General features: G+C 33.2%; 2 protein-coding genes across 2 annotated transcripts in view; one reads left to right on the top strand and one right to left on the bottom strand.

Annotated features, from left to right (window-relative positions):
• Positions 1-501: 501 nt before the first annotated feature.
• On the top strand, positions 502-1,401 carry LOC136980115 (peroxiredoxin 2-like). Its single transcript, XM_067276151.1, has one exon. The coding sequence runs from the start codon at positions 562-564 to the stop codon at positions 1,189-1,191; it is 630 nt and encodes a 209-aa protein (XP_067132252.1). The 5' UTR covers positions 502-561; the 3' UTR covers positions 1,192-1,401.
• A 3,558-nt stretch (positions 1,402-4,959) lies between these two features.
• The window catches only part of LOC136980169 (uncharacterized), a 72,772-nt gene continuing 58,158 nt past the window's right edge, over positions 4,960-19,573 (bottom strand). Inside the window, exons 4-7 of the mRNA XM_067276220.1 lie at positions 19,246-19,312; positions 10,451-10,625; positions 6,305-6,607; positions 4,960-6,185 (exon numbers count right to left, since the gene is read on the bottom strand). Coding sequence (XP_067132321.1) covers positions 5,922-6,185; positions 6,305-6,607; positions 10,451-10,625; positions 19,246-19,312 — 809 coding nt within the window. The 3' untranslated portion in view covers positions 4,960-5,921. The remainder of the gene's footprint in view (positions 6,186-6,304; positions 6,608-10,450; positions 10,626-19,245; positions 19,313-19,573) is intronic.

Raw genomic sequence — 19,573 nt, 5'->3', positions numbered from 1 at the left:
CCATTGTGGGCCTGGCCGAACCCATAATGGGCCTACTAAAAGAGGCGTTCTTAGTGTCCACAGGGTGGAAAGAGTTATAAAAAAAAACCATACCTATCGCGGATTTGGTCGGATCGACAATGGGAGCGAAGGAATCTGATCAATCCGGGATGGACGGCCCAAAAAATCTTCCTGGGATTTTGACATTTTATCATTAAATTATTTTTATATTAGTAATTAATTACCTAATATTATAAAATGGCAAAACGCTAAATTTTGAATATGTAAAATTTGGTGCAGATCGGGCAAAGGGTTTAGGAATTAATAAGGGGCATGAAATCAGGGAACGGGTGGGGTATCTAGGTTTCAGGTAGTCTATATTTTCCTAATGGGTCCCAGAGAATAAGTATGAAAATTTAAATTTTTATATTAATTAAAATTCAAATAAGAGATTTCATTTTAGCGGTCCTCATTTTTAGTATTCATTTTAATTGTTTTTAATAAAGTTTACGATTGTAATTGTTTTATCATTGTTTCTGAATTAACAATAAATTAGTTTCGCAAACAATTTAATAAATTAATATGAATAGAAAATCAAATTTTCAAACTAGAATTGCCGAAGACGATTGCTCGAATAGAATTGAGTATCTTCTACCCAATCAGCAGGCTCCAGAGTTTTCGGGAATTGCCGTAATTAACGGAGAATTTAAGGAAATCAAATTATCTGATTACAGAGGAAAATATCTGGTTTTTATTTTCTATCCTTTGGACTTTTCGTGCGTTTGTTCAACAGAATTAATGGCCTTCAGCGAAAGAATACGCGAATTCAGGCAAATCAATTGCGAAGTATTGGCCTGTTCCACCGATAATCGTTTCTGTCATCGAGCCTGGATAAACACTGAAGAAGACAAAGGCGGATTGGGAGGAATATGTTTTCCGCTGTTGGCCGATAAAAGTTTTGAGATCTCTAGAGCCTTTAAGGTGTTAAATGAGGACGAAGGAGTCGCATCGAGAAGTCTGTTCATTATCGATAATAAAGGCAGAGTGAAACATTCCGCCACCAATGACACTGCTATCGGAAGATCGGTGGACGAAACATTGAGACTGGTCCAGGCATTTCGACATGAAGATAAACACGGAGAGTTGTGTCCCGTTGATTGGGAACCGGGAGATGAAGGCATAAAACCCGATTCTCAACAAAAGAAAATGTAAATTTCAGAAATGATCATTTTACTATAATTTTTGGTTTCGAGAAAATAATTTAAAATTGATTTATTCACTCAAGATAAGTTACACATGGAATCATTTTCATATTATTATATAAACATATAACAAAATTTGTTATGTGAACGTATTTTGACATCTAAAATTGTTTACGTAATACATAAATAAAACTTATTAAATGAAAGACTGCTCATATTGATGTCATTTCATTCGAAACGATACGACTTTTCTGTATAGACTGCGGGATTGTCGGGATGGTTAAAGGGTCAACGTACCGCTCTGAGATCAGGAATCGAATCCGCCGCGAGTAACTCTCCAGGAATTTTTCAAGGACGCTTATTAGGTTGTTTGTTTGTTTTAGGTTATGGCAACACTTGGGCGATCTGCCTAGAGGGGATGCCGTTTTAAGGAAAACTGGCCCCTATTTGGGCGTTATAGACGTGGAGAAAACCCGGAAAACTTCACCTGGCCAGCCCGTCCAAACGAGGTGCGAACCCACAACTGAACTCCCTGTGTTCAGAGAATTAGCCACTGGTGGGCCTACGATCATTAAAGAAGTGTTGTGTCCCTCCCTCATCGCACCACCTACATTATGGACTTGACTGAACTCACAATGGATATGGGAAAAGACACTTAAGACACTGGATCTTTTTTTTTAAATTCTTTCCACCCTGTGGGCACTAAGTGAGCCTCTTTTAGCAAGCCCACTATGGGTTTGGCCAGGCCCATAATGGTGGCCCAGGCCCACCAGGTGATGAGGGATGGGGCCCAATGTATCTGGACAGACCACTTCCCTTTACTCTGACATCCAGTCCTCGCTTCAGGCCTTGAATGACGGGTACCACAGAGACGAGTTGGTACAGGATATTAAAGGTAGGGTACTGAGGGCGAGACATGCACACATTGCCAAGGTGGGTCCGAGCCATATCGGATCCTGAGTAATGAGCGTGCCGACCAACTGGCCAAGGCAGGGCCAGGGTAGGCCGGATTATCGAATAGGCAAAGTAGACAAATGTCTAGGGCCCGTAATTCGGAGGGCCTGGCTTCGGTGCAGAAGATTTCTCAGTTCCGATTTCGAAACTCAAATCGAAATTCGATAGGACAGAAGAGGCTGTATTTAACAATTCTTACTAAGCTCCGCTCGACTAGCCATTACCTAAAAAAAAAAAAAAAAAGGTCAACAGCTACCCGTGCGTCAGAAGTAATGTACGCCACAGATCTCTCGCGCCATCTAGAAATATTCCTAGGGCCGCGTCTCGTGGTAGTACTGATGTATGGATGGTTATGATTTATTTTCTAAATCTACACTTATACGTCGCGACATCACATATTCGATATAGCGTTCAAGTTGCTCGAGTGCGAAGATATTACAATTCAATAGTGTTTTATAAAAGAGTTAAAAAGTTATGGGTGACACTACGATATCCGCACCGGGTGTCACCCATGCTAGCTACGCTAATATCACATTATATAAGATTTGTTTAGATGCAACTTATTTAAATGGGGCCCCAATTTAAATTTTGTCTAGGGCCCGCTAGAGGCTTAATCCGGCGCTGGGCCAGGGTTCCATTTGTAACAAGGACAGTGGAACCCTTGACTATGTACATAAAAGGTACTCTACTGCAACAATCAATGACATACTGTAAGAGCGCTGTACTCAAAATAGAGTAGGTAGGTCAACCTATGCCTTTGTGCCTGAAGTTTGCCATACTCCAGTTTGTTGTAATTGGTTTGTGATGCAGATACTGACTGGACACGAGAGGTTTCCCCATTTCAAGTCCAAGTTTGGATAAGATGGTAGCTGCTCCTGTAGGTGTTCTAGCGGTGATGTGAAGCACTACATTCTTGATTGCCCTCTTACTGAGGATTTTCGCTGAGGGGATGACTGGTCTAAGCCTTCTGAACAAGTACTTCAAACGCTAGCAGCAAGTAAAGGAAACTTAAAGTAACTAAAGGATTTGATGGAAAAGGTAATAGGTCTCTTCAACCTATGAGCTCAGTGGACATACTGGGCAGGGCCCCCTTTTCTAGGGGAAGGGACTCTGCTGACCGTCATTGTGAGCAAGTCTCTCATTGGTAGAGAATTCCATGTGCAGTACAGGCTGCACCAAAACATATGTCTATGTAAGAGGGTTGGACTTGAGAGTGAGGAAAGCAAAGAAGGCAATGAAGGTTGGTGGTCCTTCTTGGGTTACACTGGAACCATAACCTGAGCCTGAGCATTAATCTCAGGTTCAACTTAAAAGAGTCCAAGACCCAGTAGCTGCTGGGTATCAGACCAGGCCTATGGTTAAGACCAGGGCCGGATTATTGAATAGGCAAAGTAGGCAAATGTCTAGGGCCCATAAGTCGGAGGGGCCCGGCTTCAGTGCAGAAGATTTCTCTGTTTGAAAATGAGTTACATTTAAGAAATTCGATAGGACAGAAAATGCTGTACTTAACAATTCTTTTCTTACTAAGCTCCTCTCAACTAGCCATTGCCTAAAAAAAAAAAAAAAGAAAAAAAGGTCAACAGCCTCCCGTGGGTCAGAAGTAACGCCACGGGATCTTGTGCCATCTAGATATATTCCTAGGGCCGCGTCTCGTGGTAGTACCGATGTATGGATGGTTATGATTTATTTTCTAAATCTACACCTATATGTCGCGACATCGCATATACGATACAGTGTTCAAGTCGAGTGCGAAGATATTACAATTCAATAGTGTTTTATAAAAGAGTTAAAAAGGGTGACACTACGGTGTGACTTGGGGTGACACCACGATATCCGCACCAGGTGTCACCCATGCTAGCTACGCTAATGTCACATTATATAAGATTTGTTTAGAAGCAACTTATTTAAATGGGGCCCCAATTTAAATTTTGTCTAGGGCCCGCTAGAGGCTTAATCCGGCGCTGGTTAAGACATAGTCTCTTTGTACTCTGTATGCCATTAGGTAGAGCAGAGGCAAATTACTTAGAGTTTGTTATATGAAAGACCACCCCAAAAAATTCCTGGGGATTTTTCAACCCGTCCAGATGCGATCCTGGATCCCCCAGAATGGTAGGCTGCCACGTTGACTGCTTGGCTATCCAGCCATCTAAGACACTAGATCAAAAAATGACCTCCCAGTATTTTTAAATTTTTGAACCCGGGAAACTGAAACGTGGAGTTGTGCAAAAGTATTCAGTTATTTTTCTAAATGTATAGCTAACTATTAGTGTATGTGGGGGCACCATTTTGTTCTCCCTCTTTCAAGTTTAATAACTCCCGTGCTTTTTGTTAAAAATTCTGTAGCGAAAGCTAAATGTCAGTATTGTAGACCTGGCAACAAAACTAAGCTAGTTGTATTTAATGTTTACAAATCAGTAAAGATAAAATACAGCTTAGGTTATCTTAATTGATTACCTTTGTTTCCTTACATTTTTACTAATAATGCTTTGTGGTCGGCGATTTCTACTTAATGCTGTAAAAATACACGAACTTTGAATATGGATTCGTTGAGTTTTAGATTGAGTATCTAGACAAGTAAAATTGAAAAAACCCAGACTCACCGAGTCTTTTCAATTTTAGGAAATTTACTTGCTTTACAAATTGAGGCATACAAGAGCTTAAGAGAAAAGGTCGACTCCATTGTAAGACTTATTTTCCAGGTGTGACATAGACAAAAAATGAAGACTTTGTGTTTCTTTAATTATTTTTGTGCATTTTTTTAAAAAGTTATTCTTTGTCAAGAAATTGAAATAACTCATGTATGTGCAATTAATTTATATAAACATAATTTAAAAAATGTGTTGAACACAACACTCATACTTTAATAATACTTATTTCATTCATATACATCATTACATCAATTCCTATTCACTCCAAATAATTCACATTATAAATTATGAAATATACTTAATTTGTATTTTATATATATGTATATAGACGTTAAATTCCAAAAACTAATTTACTTTAACTTTCCCTTGTTTTCAAAATGGGATGACAGTTTGTTTATAATATTAATTTTGTTAAAACTTACTTCTCTTTTTGACATTTCTTTCATACTTATTGTTTATATATACTTACAGTTTAATAAAGTTTCAAATTGATATTTTCAATTGATAAAAATGGCACAGAGTCAGGTAGGACATTAACATTGGTCCCGCCATTCCTGAGAAAATGGTACATAGATCAGTTGATATCTGTTTTTGGAAGCACAACATTAGTTTTTTACCTGAAAAATAAATAAATATATCTACAAAGCTCATGAAATGAGGTAATATTTTGTATAATCACAACCTGATTATTAAATATAAATGATTATTTTTGGAAATATTTTACTTTTGAGAAATATTGTGTAACTCAAAAGAAACATTTTGTAATCCCATTGTAACTGCCAGGCACAAACATTGCATGGTATGAATTTTGGTAGTACTTGGGACTTTAAATGAAATGTTTAATTCCTTTTTTCTTGACCAGAATATCAAAATGAAATTCATCAAATATACATTAATTTCATTTTATGGATCACCAACATGGACGGCTTCATATAATTTTGCAGTTAAACAATATGATATAATGTAATCTGAATGTCACAGAAACTTAATAATGCACTTCAAAAAATCACAAATATAAATAAATAAAAGTAGAAATGCATTTTCTGACATTCCGTAAAAGAAAGAAATTGAAATTATATTCAGTGATGGTCTAGGAGTTCCATTTGAAAAAATGTTAGGTTTTCAGGTAAAAGTTTATTTAATTAATTCCCATTCTTTCTAAAATAGAAGCTGCCCAATGTCGGGATAAATTGATACTCCCACCATGTTCGGCCAATAAATGGGGAGCGCGAGCTTTAATGACATCGTGAGCTGCAGCAAGTACTATATTGCTGTTAATTGTGCCTCCATTAGCTCTTAATTCTTGCAAATAGTTCCGAACTTCATTTTCATAATTTCCTAACAAAGTTGGCCTACCACGAGATTTATGTGGCAAATCAGTAATATCTCCTTGAAGTGTCCTCTGAAAAATAAAAATAAATTTAAACTATTAATAACCTACTACATTTAGTTTTTACATACAATTAAAAGAATTAAATAAAAATATAAAAAATAAATGACATTATCTGTAATAAATATTACCTTCTCTAAATATGATGCTTTTATATATCTAACTGTAGATTCACTAACTGGTCTCCCTAATATTGTAGAAAAATGACGAACTGCACTTGCATTTCCTTTCTCAATTGCATGTTTTGCTATTTTGGCTCGAATTTCAGCACTGTATGTTCTATAGTTTCCTCGCTTTCTTCTCTTATCTGATTGTCCATTATTAACCAATAGCATTTCTACTTCATTACTAACTGATTGAATATTTGAAACATCTTGTGATATTGTAGTATTTTCAGAATCGGGTAAGACCGTTTGATTTGTTGGACAAAACCACTATAAAACAAAACCATTTATTAGAAAACTAGTTATTTGTGTATGTACAAATTCCAAATTATAAATTTGTCTTTCCTTAACATAAAAATACAGTCAAACATCTTTAATCCAACATCTTATTTATTCAAAAATAACTTTCCAGAACATTTGTAACATCTATAGACTTAACGTATTTGTTTAACTCGATAATTTGACCCTTCTCCACTCTGAATTCGAACATTATTAAATGGAATAGTAGGAAAATACATGTATTACATGATATCTTTTCTCTAATCTACAATCATTTAAAGATTGTTAGAAACAGTCCAATGAAAGGCCAGAGAGAGTTGCATCCATTTTCAGTAAAAACCCATTAAGCTAATAAGCTTGTTTTGCTCTGTTATTGAAGGCCTCAGGGTTGTTCCCATCAATCCATGTTGCACTGTATCATTTTCAAATTGATTAAACAGTGTACGTAAACAAATTGTAGTGTAGTAGTGTGTAATGGTACAAAATGTACAGCAATATCTGCAACATTCAGATCACATATAACTTATGAAATTTTGTGAAAATGTAAAAATATATGGTAACTCAGCATGTTCAATAACTGGAACCACTCTGGTCCTGGACAATAATGATTAGATTTTTAGGTAACTTCAAAAATAAAAAAAAAAATAGAATAAAAAGAATTTTCAGGCATGTGAGATAGTGTCAGCATCCTTATAATTTATGGTTTTAGCTTTTCTATTGCTTTGTGTATTTCAAGCCTTTCTAAATGTTTATAATTGTTTCAGATGAAAATGATTCCTATTCAGGACAATATTATTATATGATAGTATATCTGGTTCCATTAAAGTGCAAAACTATTTTTACCATTAAAAATTTATTTTTTTAAAGTAATTCATTAATAAAAATTTTACATTCTGTATATTTTTTTATCCATCTTCCACATACAACTTTTAACAAAATTGCCAGTATGTAAGATCCCCTAGTAAAACTATCATTTAAAATTATATGTTAATAGTATGTAAATTAAAATATGACATGATATCAATTGTCAGTACACAATACAAAATGACAACTCTTTTTACATTATGTTATATTTGGCAAATGATATGACATCAAGTGATATTGCTTATTCTCATCTGTTAAAAAATTTTATATTCTTTTAATTTTTTGAACCTTTGACATCAACTAATATCAAGTGATATGAAAATTTGCACCTTTAATCATCCAGCAACAAATGTTTTAATAAATTAAAAATGTTTTCGATCGTTTTTAACGGTCTTCTTCAGTTACAACTCAAATTAATAAAAGAACGATAAAATGGAACTAAATACGGAACTAATGGAACTAAAACTTGCTCCAAAGGCACCAAGAATATTTGCTTTTGGGAAAACTAATAAACCGGGTTACCAAATACGACCTGTTATAGAAAAATGTAATTCTCCGACGTTTCGCATCGAAAAGCAATTAGTAAGATTTATTCGTTCTAAAGAACAAAGTCACCCTTTCTCTATCACCAACTCGCTACAATTGATAGAGAAGCTCAAAGACATTGCTCTCAAGGATGATGAGTACATGACGGTTATGGATTACGAATCGTTATATCCCTCTATAAAATTACCCCCATGTTTCTGTGCGTTAAGGGATTTCCTTTTTAAAAACATCGAGAATTCATACAAATACCATCAACACATCCTGGAGCTGTCTGATTTAATATGTTATACATCCTTCTTTCAATTTGAAGGGAGAGTTTTCCTGCAGGGTAGAGGAGTGCCAATGGGTAGTCCAATGTCGGCTATACTATGCGATTTGGTGTTACGACAACTTGAAAATACTATTCTTCCCAGATTCCAAAAAGATATTATTCTATACACCAGATACATAGACGATATATTCATTCTATGGAATAATAAGCACAACACTCAGCGATTCCTAAATGATATCAATGATAACCCTTACAGTTTAACTTTACAACTGGACCAGGAAAGCTATAATAATGTTCATTTCCTCGATATTAACATCACCTGCAAAGAAGGGGAAATCAAGACGAACATTTACCGGAAACCGAGTCTAAATACTATCATCATCCCGAATCAATCGGTAGATCCCAGGCATATTAAGTATGCGGCATTCCGATCTTGGATCAAGCGTGCCTACACTCATTGCACAAACATATGTGATACCTACAAAGAATTGGATTACATACTCGAGACAGCAACACAACAAGGTTACCAGAGAAATATAGTAGAAAAACTTATCACAACGTTCCAGAATCGGAGTAATCACTCTCCTGTGGTTAACGGTAAACAAAAAGTGATAATCAATTATTATCCCTTCTTGAACAAAATAATAAACGAAGTTGCTAAAGCCAATAATATACGTATCATTTACCGACGTAATCCGACAGTTTACAAAATGTTAAGGAATGACAAGAAAAAAGAAGATTGGAACTCGTTAACGGGGGTTTACTCCATACCAATAAAGGACCAACGATTTGATTCGGATATTGTTTATGTGGGAGCTACTTTACGGCACTTAGAACAAAGGATCAAAGAACACCAGTACTCGATTAATAAGAATCTAGACACCACGGTTCTAGCATCATATGCCAGGCAACGAGATATTGAGGTATTGTGGGACCATGCTTCCATCATCAAGCCGACGAGCAATAAACATACAATCAAACATCTAGAAAAGCTAGAAATATATAAAGCCCAAGAAAAAACGGGATGTATCAATCATAGAGACGCGGACTCTTTATCAACCGCATGGAAATCGTTTTATAAAGATAAACAATAACAACGTACAAGGGATGCGGCCACGTATTTTTGTTATATAATTTTATTCTTTTATTCTGTAATATATGTATATTAGGTGTTGTGCGCGATATTTTTATAGTTGCGCATGCGCATTTATTAATTTTTGTATTTAGTTCCATTTTACCGTTCTTTTATTAATTTGAGTTGTAACTGAAGAAGACCGTTAAAAACGATCGAAAACGTTTTTAATTTATTAAAACATTCGTTGCTGGATGATTAAAGGTGCAAATTTTCATATTAATTCTAATTTCCAGTAATTTAAAGTTGGTTTCTACATCAAGTGATATGATGTGATCGACATCACTTGATATCAAGTTCAGAAGCTTTTGAAAATATCTTGAAAAACATTTTACTCTTAATTAATTAAAGATTTCTTATTTGTATAAAACTGCTTAGCAGTGCATTTGATATCATTTGAAATTGATTAGAAACTATTACAGAAATGATGTCAAGTGATATTTCAGACAGTTTCAAATGACATGAAATATCATTTGTAATCAAGTAATATCATGTCATGTCATGTTATTTGGTTATTTGAAATCATTTCATTAGTTGATTTCAAATGCCTTGTATTTGAAACTGTCCTAAATCACTTCAAACATGATATCATCTGATATTTGAAAAAGGTAAAATGCTATTTTTATTATGGTCTACAATCTTTATCCAGAATTATCAATTTCAATTTAAATTAATTCTTTGTTTTATTAAAATATAATGATTCTAAAATAGCCTTATAATTATTTACCTGTAACAGACGCAAATACAATCTAGATTGCAACATAAAAAGAATTTAATACTAACTATATCATGTATTGTATATATTAGTAGTGTGATTGCACTACAAATCTGCTAGTATATCTAATTTGAACAGACTTTCATTTTTGTGTTACTCACAGGCCATTTCTTAATATCTAATACACAGGGTTCCTTCTTTTCATGTTTACAAAATGCTATCATTTTCAGAAATAATTCATTATATTTGTTTCAAAAAAATAATACAATGTAAATATTTTATAACATAATTTATAATAAATCTTACCTCAACTCTCTCCACATCATCATTCACTTCTAATTTAATTGATAGTGGAAGATCTTCTATACAATTTATATCTCCATAATTTTCTATATTTTCAAACTTAACTCTATTAATATCATTGTTTTCTTTTGATAAAGAATGATTATTAGAATTTTGTGGACTATTTTCTTGACCTCTTCTATAAAAAGTTAAATTTTATTAGAATAATTAATAATTAAATTTTTAAAAACTCATAATATTTAATAAATAAATAATGATATTTTATTATTATTGATAAATTAGATATATTTTGATTATATAGAATAACAATAAAATGTTTATTAACAGTTATAAATTATATTATTTATAATTTTTGCATTTTATCAAAATAAATTAATATAAAGAGAATAATACAAGATGCAGTCAAAAAGTTCCAGGATTGGTGACAACGGTGCTACAATCACCCATGTACAGAACTTGCATGAACTAGGATGCATAATAGACATCATTATTTAGCTTCCCACCAAATTTCATGCCATTATCTTATGTAGTTTTTGTTTCTTGCTATTAGATTAGATCTGTGTCCTTGACAATTTGCAATTTTCATTGTTTTGTAAAAGGTATTCTTTTAAGGAACAGCAGGTAAGTGTGAAATTTTGTTTCAAACTTGGCAAGATGGAAACAGAAAAGAAAGTGATTACAGGAGATGAAACATGACTTTATGGTTATGACCCTGAGACAAACAACAATCCACTCAGTAGAAAAATCCTGGCTCACCCAGACCAAAGATCAAACCTCACACCAAGTGAGGTGTGAGGTTTGATCAAGAACACGCTCATTGTTTTTTCAATACAAGGATTATTCTCCAAGAATTTGTTCCACAAGGTCAAACTATGAATAAAAATTTTTATATGGATGCTTTGAGACTACTGTTTGAAAATGTCAGATGAAAAAGACCATATCTCTGGATAGCTCAGAATGGATTGTTTCATCATGACAAATGTCTCCACACACACAACTATCTCTATTCAACAGTTTCTTGACAAAAAATAAAATGGCTGTGATAACCTACCCTCCTTATTCACCAGACTTAGCACCATGTGACTTTTTTCTATTTCTACCTCTTTTCGCTGAAAAAAGGACAATGATTTTATAACATTTTTGGCATTCAAACAGAATCACAGTGAGTGCTTAACAATGTCTCAAAAAAGTTCCAGAAATGTTTTGAAAACTGGGAGAAGCTTTAGAATCTATGTACAGTTGCAGAAGGAACTTATTTTGAAGGTGACAACTCAGAAAAAGCTTGCATAGTTCAACAAATACTTGGTATTGGGAGGCTCTCCTTCTGGTCACTTAACACAACTACTTCCAATTTAATGGCCAGTATTTTTTACAAAAGCAAGATGTCCCTATGGGCTTTCCTTTCTCAGCTGTTTTCGCTGAGTTCATTATGAGAAATATAGAGTATAAAGTGTTTTACCCCATTACGATTTGTTACCCCTTACTCTATATTAGGTATGTAGATGTTATCTTAATTGCTTGGGATGGTACCACTGAGGAATTGTTAATTTTCATTCAATCTCTAGCCAGAGTTTACCTCTCCATTTCTTTCTCTATGGAAGAAGAAAAGGACAGAAAGATTACCTTCCTAGATTTGTCTATACATAGGACTTCTAGGCAACTCGGGTTCTCAGTGCACCACAAATTAGCACTACTCCCTTACATCATACCAGCCAACTCCTTTCAGCCTCCCATGTAAACATGGCCATTGCTGCTCTTATCCACAGGGCATATTTATATCCCGTCATCCTTGCTTAAAGAATTAAGTCAGGTTGTTACAGCAGTACACAATGCTGGTTATACAACATCCAAGTTCAAGTACACCAATAATTTTGTCTACAGCTTTCTTTTCCCACTAATTGCTTTGAGATCTGATGACAAAAAAAAGAGTTGGGTGTTTGCTTAACTGTCCATTCCATATTTGGGGGCCATTATGCATTGTATTGTATGCATTTTCAAGAGACATGGCATTGTATTTCCTATAAAACCATAGATTTCTCTGTACAGGTTATTATATAATGATGGGATAGTTTTATCTTTTTGGAGAAGTCAAGGGTTGACACAAACAGGAGCAAAAATATTTTATATCAGGGCCACAACTAGAAAATTGGCTTGCTGTTTTCAAGATCATCAAAAAGATGATATCAAAAATTGTAGAATCACTACTAAACTTGCTAGAAATGCTTTAGAAAATGGTTACAATGTATTATGGGCTGATATGGACCCCTACTTCAACAGTGCTCAGATTGTAGTGTCTTTTTCATATGGGAATTGCTTTACATGACAACACTTAGTTCTTGTAATGAACCTTAGCTCAATCTTCCAGCAATATGGCACATGTTATACAGGAAGTTTTTCAATTGTGAGATAAGCAGGGGACCAGGGGTTAATCAACTTCTGACCACTTAATCTGCACGAGCTGGTAAAACCCAATCTCTGTGTCGGTGGATGGGGAATGCATCGGTATGTGGACAGGTGTCTTTCCGGAAAAACAGATTGACAGATCGACAGGTTAACAAATAAAACATTTGGTTAGCTAAGGTTAACATACAAGATCATTTACAAGGCTACTTGATTAAATGCAGTTAAATGCAAGTTATACAAAGGGAAGCTTTTAGCTATGTCTAATCCTGTTCTGGGGAGAGAGAGTTCACAGAGTGCTAACAAACAATACCTCTATGTGAGAATGGATGGTATACCCCCGAAGTATGGTGGACGCCGATGGTATGGAAGAGTCTGCAGCCATTGAATGTCTTCTCCGACAGGATCCAAGTTCTTTGCATGGAGATTGACTGGCACAAGTACAGAAATAACTTCCGTGTGCGGACGCGCCCTGAGCTTCCGGTAACTCACATTTTTTAGCATTAGTGTGGGAAAGTGGTCCATTGTTGACAATTACTTGCAATTCTTGACAACTATGTGTCAACTTTTCCACTTAACTGTTGATAGTTGGAGGAGACCTCTGCTCTGATACTCCATGAGTTTTCCAAAGGGGAGGTGTTTACAACAATTTTGAAAAACGAAAAAAAAAAGGAAAGTTTCCTTTCATTTAAAAAAATTCCCTCTCTAAAATCCACGGTCTAACACAATGTATTGACGCATTCTATGGAATACATTTTAAATTTGCTGTTTGGAACACATTAACATATATTTTAAATTGTAAGGTTTCATTATTCTGTACCTGAAGAAGACAATCTGAAATTTGTCAAAAGTATCTGTAGTAATATTTCAAGTAAAGTAATAATGCCAACAGACAGTGTTAATATTTTATTATCCAACAAAGTAACCAATACAGTTTTAACACTGGATAAAGTATTGAGTTGTAAACCTTAGTCTTCAGTCTACTCTTTTCTTTCAGGAATTTCTAAACTAAAAATTAATTTATTATAATTATTAAAATTAATGAGATTGTGGCATATCCACCTACCTCCTACTCAAATTAATTGGTAACTAATTATTAACATAGACTGCATACACCCCAATAATTCAGCAGACTGGCTTTAACCAATTAAATCAAGTTTTGAGTTGACGTTATTATATAAACCTTAGCATTTCTTCAAGTTTACCCACTGTTAAAGACATATTGTTACATCATTAAGTTATCATCACACATTACACAGTAGCTAGTTTAACTTTATGCATTATTCAACTTCTGACTTTTGCACTTTTAATTTGGCAGAAATCAGAGAGAAAAACAAGTTTCTTTGCAAAAATATATTTCTGATGTTGTCCATCTCAAAAGCATCTTGTTTTATAAATGATATGGTTTCTAGAAAATTTGGGAAATTTTTTGGCTTCCTTACATGAAAGGAGAGCAGGATATTTATCCTTGACATAATTTTTCTTCATTGCGTTTTTCTTACACTTTGCTCTTCACTTCAAGAATGACATCATCTTCAGATATGCATCTGCAGACAGCTAGGTAACATTGACAAAATATTCAAATGAAAACATCTTTTGAATAATGTTGCCTATATTGCAATTTAAAGTTCTCAACAATTCCCTGATCTAAAAGTTGCAATCTACAAATTGTATTTGGTGGTAAACAGCATTATACAGCATTAGTACTTTAACAAATCAAAAATAGATTTTACCTTAGTGCATTTTGTAGAGATAAATAGATAGAAAGATTCAATTATATCCTGGTTAATTCTAAAAGATTCAATTATGTCCTGGTTTAAGACTAATATTAATATATTAGTCTTTGTTAATTAATATATTAATATCTATATGTCTCCTTATCAAGTGACCTTCATTTCTCTAAAACGGTTCAAATAACCATGTCATTACGAGCTTGGGTTTGCAGAAACCCACAAACCTGGCAAAAGCTTAAAGCCAATAATAGACAAATATTGCTCGCCCACAATCTTGCTAGAGCACATGCTCAATAAGTTTGATCAGTGAGAATTTACCAATGCACAATTACAGCATAAAACAACCACTAGACCTAATCCAGAGGTTACAGAATATGGACCAGAGGCAAGAATTTATTATGGTAATGGACTTTAAGGCAATATAGCCCTTGATCAAACTGGAACAGCATTTTTGTCACCTGAAAGATTTCCTACTGAACAAAATCACAAACTCAGGCAGTTTGCATATGGAATTTCTAGAGTTGGCACACCTGGCTACATTTTCATCATTTTTCACATTCAAAGGGCAGGTATACAAAAAATTAGAGGAGTACCCATGGGCAGCAGCCCCATTTCTGGGACACTTTGTGAGATGGTATTGAGATCATTAGAAAGAGCAACCATACCAAATATGGAAATGTGATATCGTTGTATATGCACATTATGTAGACAATGTGTTAATAATATGGAAGAAGAAACCCAACATCAGAAACTTTATGGAAGATATTAATTCAAATACATTTGGAATAGAAATAGAATTGGAGCTGGAAAGCGGTCACTGTGCACTTCCTAGACATCTTGATCAAGTTATAGGAAAATGCTGTCACCACAGATATTTACAGAAAGTGGATATATAACACAATATTCATACCATGGGTCTCACACAACTCAGTAAGTTATAGATTAACAGCATTTGAAAGCTCTCATAAAACGAGCATGTACTCATTGCACCAACATGCATGATACAATAAGAGAGCTAGAATACATTGAGAAGATGAATCATCAGGTTGGCATCAAGAGAAAAACAACAAAGAGAATGATTTACAAATGGAGAACAGAAGACATGGAGATGAGAAGAAATGATATACAGAATGAATATGCTGTTGTTGAATACATGGCAATGCTTAGTAATGTCTACAGAGAAATCGTGGTTGAAACTAACAAAAAAAATCGTATTTAAAAGAAACCCCTAAAATACAGGATGCTAAGGAATGACAAAGAGGCCATTGATCCAAAATGAAACAGAATACCTATAAAAGACAGCAGAAGGCCTAACCATGTAAATACCTTAATAGTCGATTTGCATGCAGAAATGTAAACCAAAGTTGATGAAATTTAATCAAATGTAGTTCTTTTTGTTTCTTCTTCATCTGACCATAAAAGAAATTCTTCATTTAGATGCCATTTTACTCAAAAAAAATTATGTCAGTCCTCCCAACCAAAATTTTACAACAGTCTTTCCATTAATAACATAAAATTAAAAAAAAAAATAATCAGAAATGAATGAAAGGATAATAACTTGAGAAGTTATTTTCAGAATTGTTTTTACTGTGGATGGAAGTTAAGTTCTGTATCCAAAATGGCAGAAGAGCCACTACATGAAAAAATGAAATTAGACCCAATTCACTTTTTCTCATAGTGGCTCTAAATAAGTCCTATTTATAAACAAGGTCTATGTGGATAATATATAAACAAAAATTGAAATATTTAAGGACATAAAGACACAAATAATTGGACACATTTTTGCTTCTATAAAATATACTCACAATGCCAACCTTGAAGAAAAATAAAATACACTGTCTTTCAATGTTAAAGTTGTTTACTTGAAAAATTTTTAATTACAAGCAAGTACTTTCAACATTTCAAAATGTCATCAGACAAACAGAGCATAGACAATCTTTTAATTCACTTTTTAAAAAATTGTAATTTGAATATTGTGTATGTTCTGTTTCTCCAACAATAACATTTTAAAATGTCATAAGTACTTACTTGTAATTAAAACTTTTTCAAGTAAACAATTTCCATGCCAAAAGACAAGTGTATCTCATTCTTATTTGCATTTCTAATTATTTTAAATGAAATTAAACAGTAAAACAGATGCAATAGGGCTAATATGCATTAAATAAGCTTCAAAATGTTGTGTAAAATGTATATGTAATGCTTCAATTAAATGTTAACAAATTAGAAGTAGATTTTGCCTTAGTATATTCTATGCATATTTATATATACTTGCTTAAAACACAATGAATTTCTGCAACTATCAAATGAATTTCTCCAAAAACCTGGCATACTATTTGAATGAGCAACATTTTTTGTTAATGAATGTATATAAAAATTACTGCAACAAATAAAAAGATAATTACAATAATGTTAAATAAACTACAGTTTAACCTGATTATAACATCATTCATGGGACCGGCAATTTTTTGACATTATAACCGAGTGTCGTTATCTGCAGGGTCATAATTTCAGTCCCATAAAAAGTACCCAAGTGTGTTTAAAAATCTATTATAAAATCCATTCTAATTTAACATTGTATGTATTACTGTAAAATTATTTCTTAACTGTCAGCTGTACACCCGATAATCTGAAACAACACCGCTGTTGCATACACGATTTGTGGTTTTTAAAGTAGTTTTTCAATTTGCGATATCTCGCTTAAAAATTGTAGTAGATATAATCTGTTTCCGGTTTTCTATCACGTGCATATTACACTTTACGACTGTTAACTTCAAAATATTATGTATGTTTAAAAAAATTAATAAAATTTAAGATTTTAAAATATTTAAAAAAATCGTTTTTTTATAAATATTCCATTAATTTGTTATATACATTACTTAGATATGTCTATTTTCTGTCAAATAAAAAAACTGCAGCTTTCTAAATCAACATAGAGAAATAATACGGCCTATAGATTATAATGCTGATCGGCGTGGGGGTGGTGGCCTTTCTAAATCTAGGTTAATACACTTTTATTATTGATGATGTGTATTTGATTCTATTTATACGTTATTTACACTATTGTACTAGTAGCAGACTATAATAAGCAATTATTACTTTATTATATTAACAACTATACATGTATTTCTTATGTGTTAGGGAAGTACCACGATAAACGGAAGTACTTTGTTTTTTGAAAGATTTATGGCTGAATGGTTTAAAAAACATGCTTATTTGTTAAATAGGATAAATATACATAAAAATTTATTAAATTCAAGCTAAAAGTAGATAAGAATAATGATTTATAATTGTTTGTTTACGTTTGTAGCTGACAATGTAGCTCTAAGTTGATATAACTTTTTCCAAGAAAGTTTCCACCCCACAATCCCAAGTCGATGCTTATTGGTTAAAGGATAGTCATTTAGCTATAATATACCAATTAGAGCCCAATGGGCATGCTAACTAGGATTTTATTGTCAAATGAACGAAAGAAGGGTCTCCCATAGACTTAACATGGAATGGAGGAGTTTTGTGCCTAAATTTAAAAATACGGGGTGGTAACAAATATCTTATTCATCGAAACAGACTTAGTCTATGTAGATAAAAGCCAATCAGTGCTTATATTGCCACCAACTAGTTAATTACGAAAAAAAATTGACACTTACTCGAACTGGAGTACTCCGCAACAGTTTAACGAAAACCGGTTACTCCAATGGGAGTACTCCGCAAACAACTGACTAATGCTAATACAGTATACTGTATTTGGTATGATGATGATAATTTATTATTGTATGTATAAAAATGCAAGCTACATGTTTCAATCAACTTTATTTACATTATTATGTCTAAGTTTACATCGATGTAATTAAAAATTTCTAAAATTACTACTTTTATAAAAATTTCTATTTGACTTAAGCAGTGGCGTAGTGAACATAACTGGCGCCTGGGGCATGACACTTTATTAGTGCCCCCCCTTCAGAAACACATATAGTTTGTCTTGGAGACCATTTGGGCACCTCTCTGCGAGTGGCACAAGGTGCATGATAGCGAGGGGGGCACCCTTGCCCCCCCTCGCTATGCCACTGGTTTCAATAATAATGGGACTTCCAGATTTTAGAATAATGTTGAATCAAAAGGCAACAAAAGGTTAAACTAATGTATGCCAATTAAAAATAATTCAATTATTTCTTTATAAACTATTTGATATATGTTATATTAAAAATAATAGAATATTAACTAAAGTAATTTGTTTAAATGTCACCCCACTGAAGTCAGGCGGTTTGAGTACCACCCACAGTCGGTTCTAGGAAGTGGACTCTGACCCTAGGACTGAGCACAGTATTTTCTTTGTTAAATAAAATTTGTAATCTAATTTTGTAAATTTGGGAGTGCTTCAAATATTATGTTAAAACAGGGTTTTATGTCATTACAAGTGGGTTTTTTAACGTTATCTAGTATAGTAAAATTGTGGGACCAATAAAAATTTGATGTTATATTGGGGTTGTCATTACATCCAATAACGTTATAATCAGATTAAACTGTATTAAAATTTATTCTAAATTTGATCTTTTTATGAAATACTGCGAACATCACAATTTAAAAACTAATAGTAGTATAAATTATTAACAAATGTTATAATAAATTAAACTTTTAAATAAAGTACAAATAATTAAAATAAGTACTAACTTGGTTTGAGAATTAGGTTTAAAATCTGTATTATTCAGTTCTTCAGATGTTTTTTGTCCATCAGATTCTAAAAAAAATAATGTTGATAAAAATGAAAACTAAAAATTCAAAAATCAATTTTATTTTATAATTAATTTTTAAAGTATTTATTATAATAATACCTAGATGATTAATTGTATTTCCCTGAACAATTTCTGGATAGTTTAGAAAAAATTCTAAATAAATTTTCATTTAAAAATCTTTTTAATATTTTAAAATAAAATTCCAGATGTACTACTTACTGAAAATATGTTAAATCCTCTCTTTTTACAAAAATAATCTAAAGTGT

Source organism: Centruroides vittatus, unplaced genomic scaffold (assembly GCF_030686945.1).
Source record: "Centruroides vittatus isolate TY-2023 unplaced genomic scaffold, ASM3068694v2 contig_680, whole genome shotgun sequence".
Classification (NCBI taxonomy): domain Eukaryota; kingdom Metazoa; phylum Arthropoda; class Arachnida; order Scorpiones; family Buthidae; genus Centruroides; species Centruroides vittatus.
This window is presented reverse-complemented; position numbering and strand designations above follow the sequence as displayed.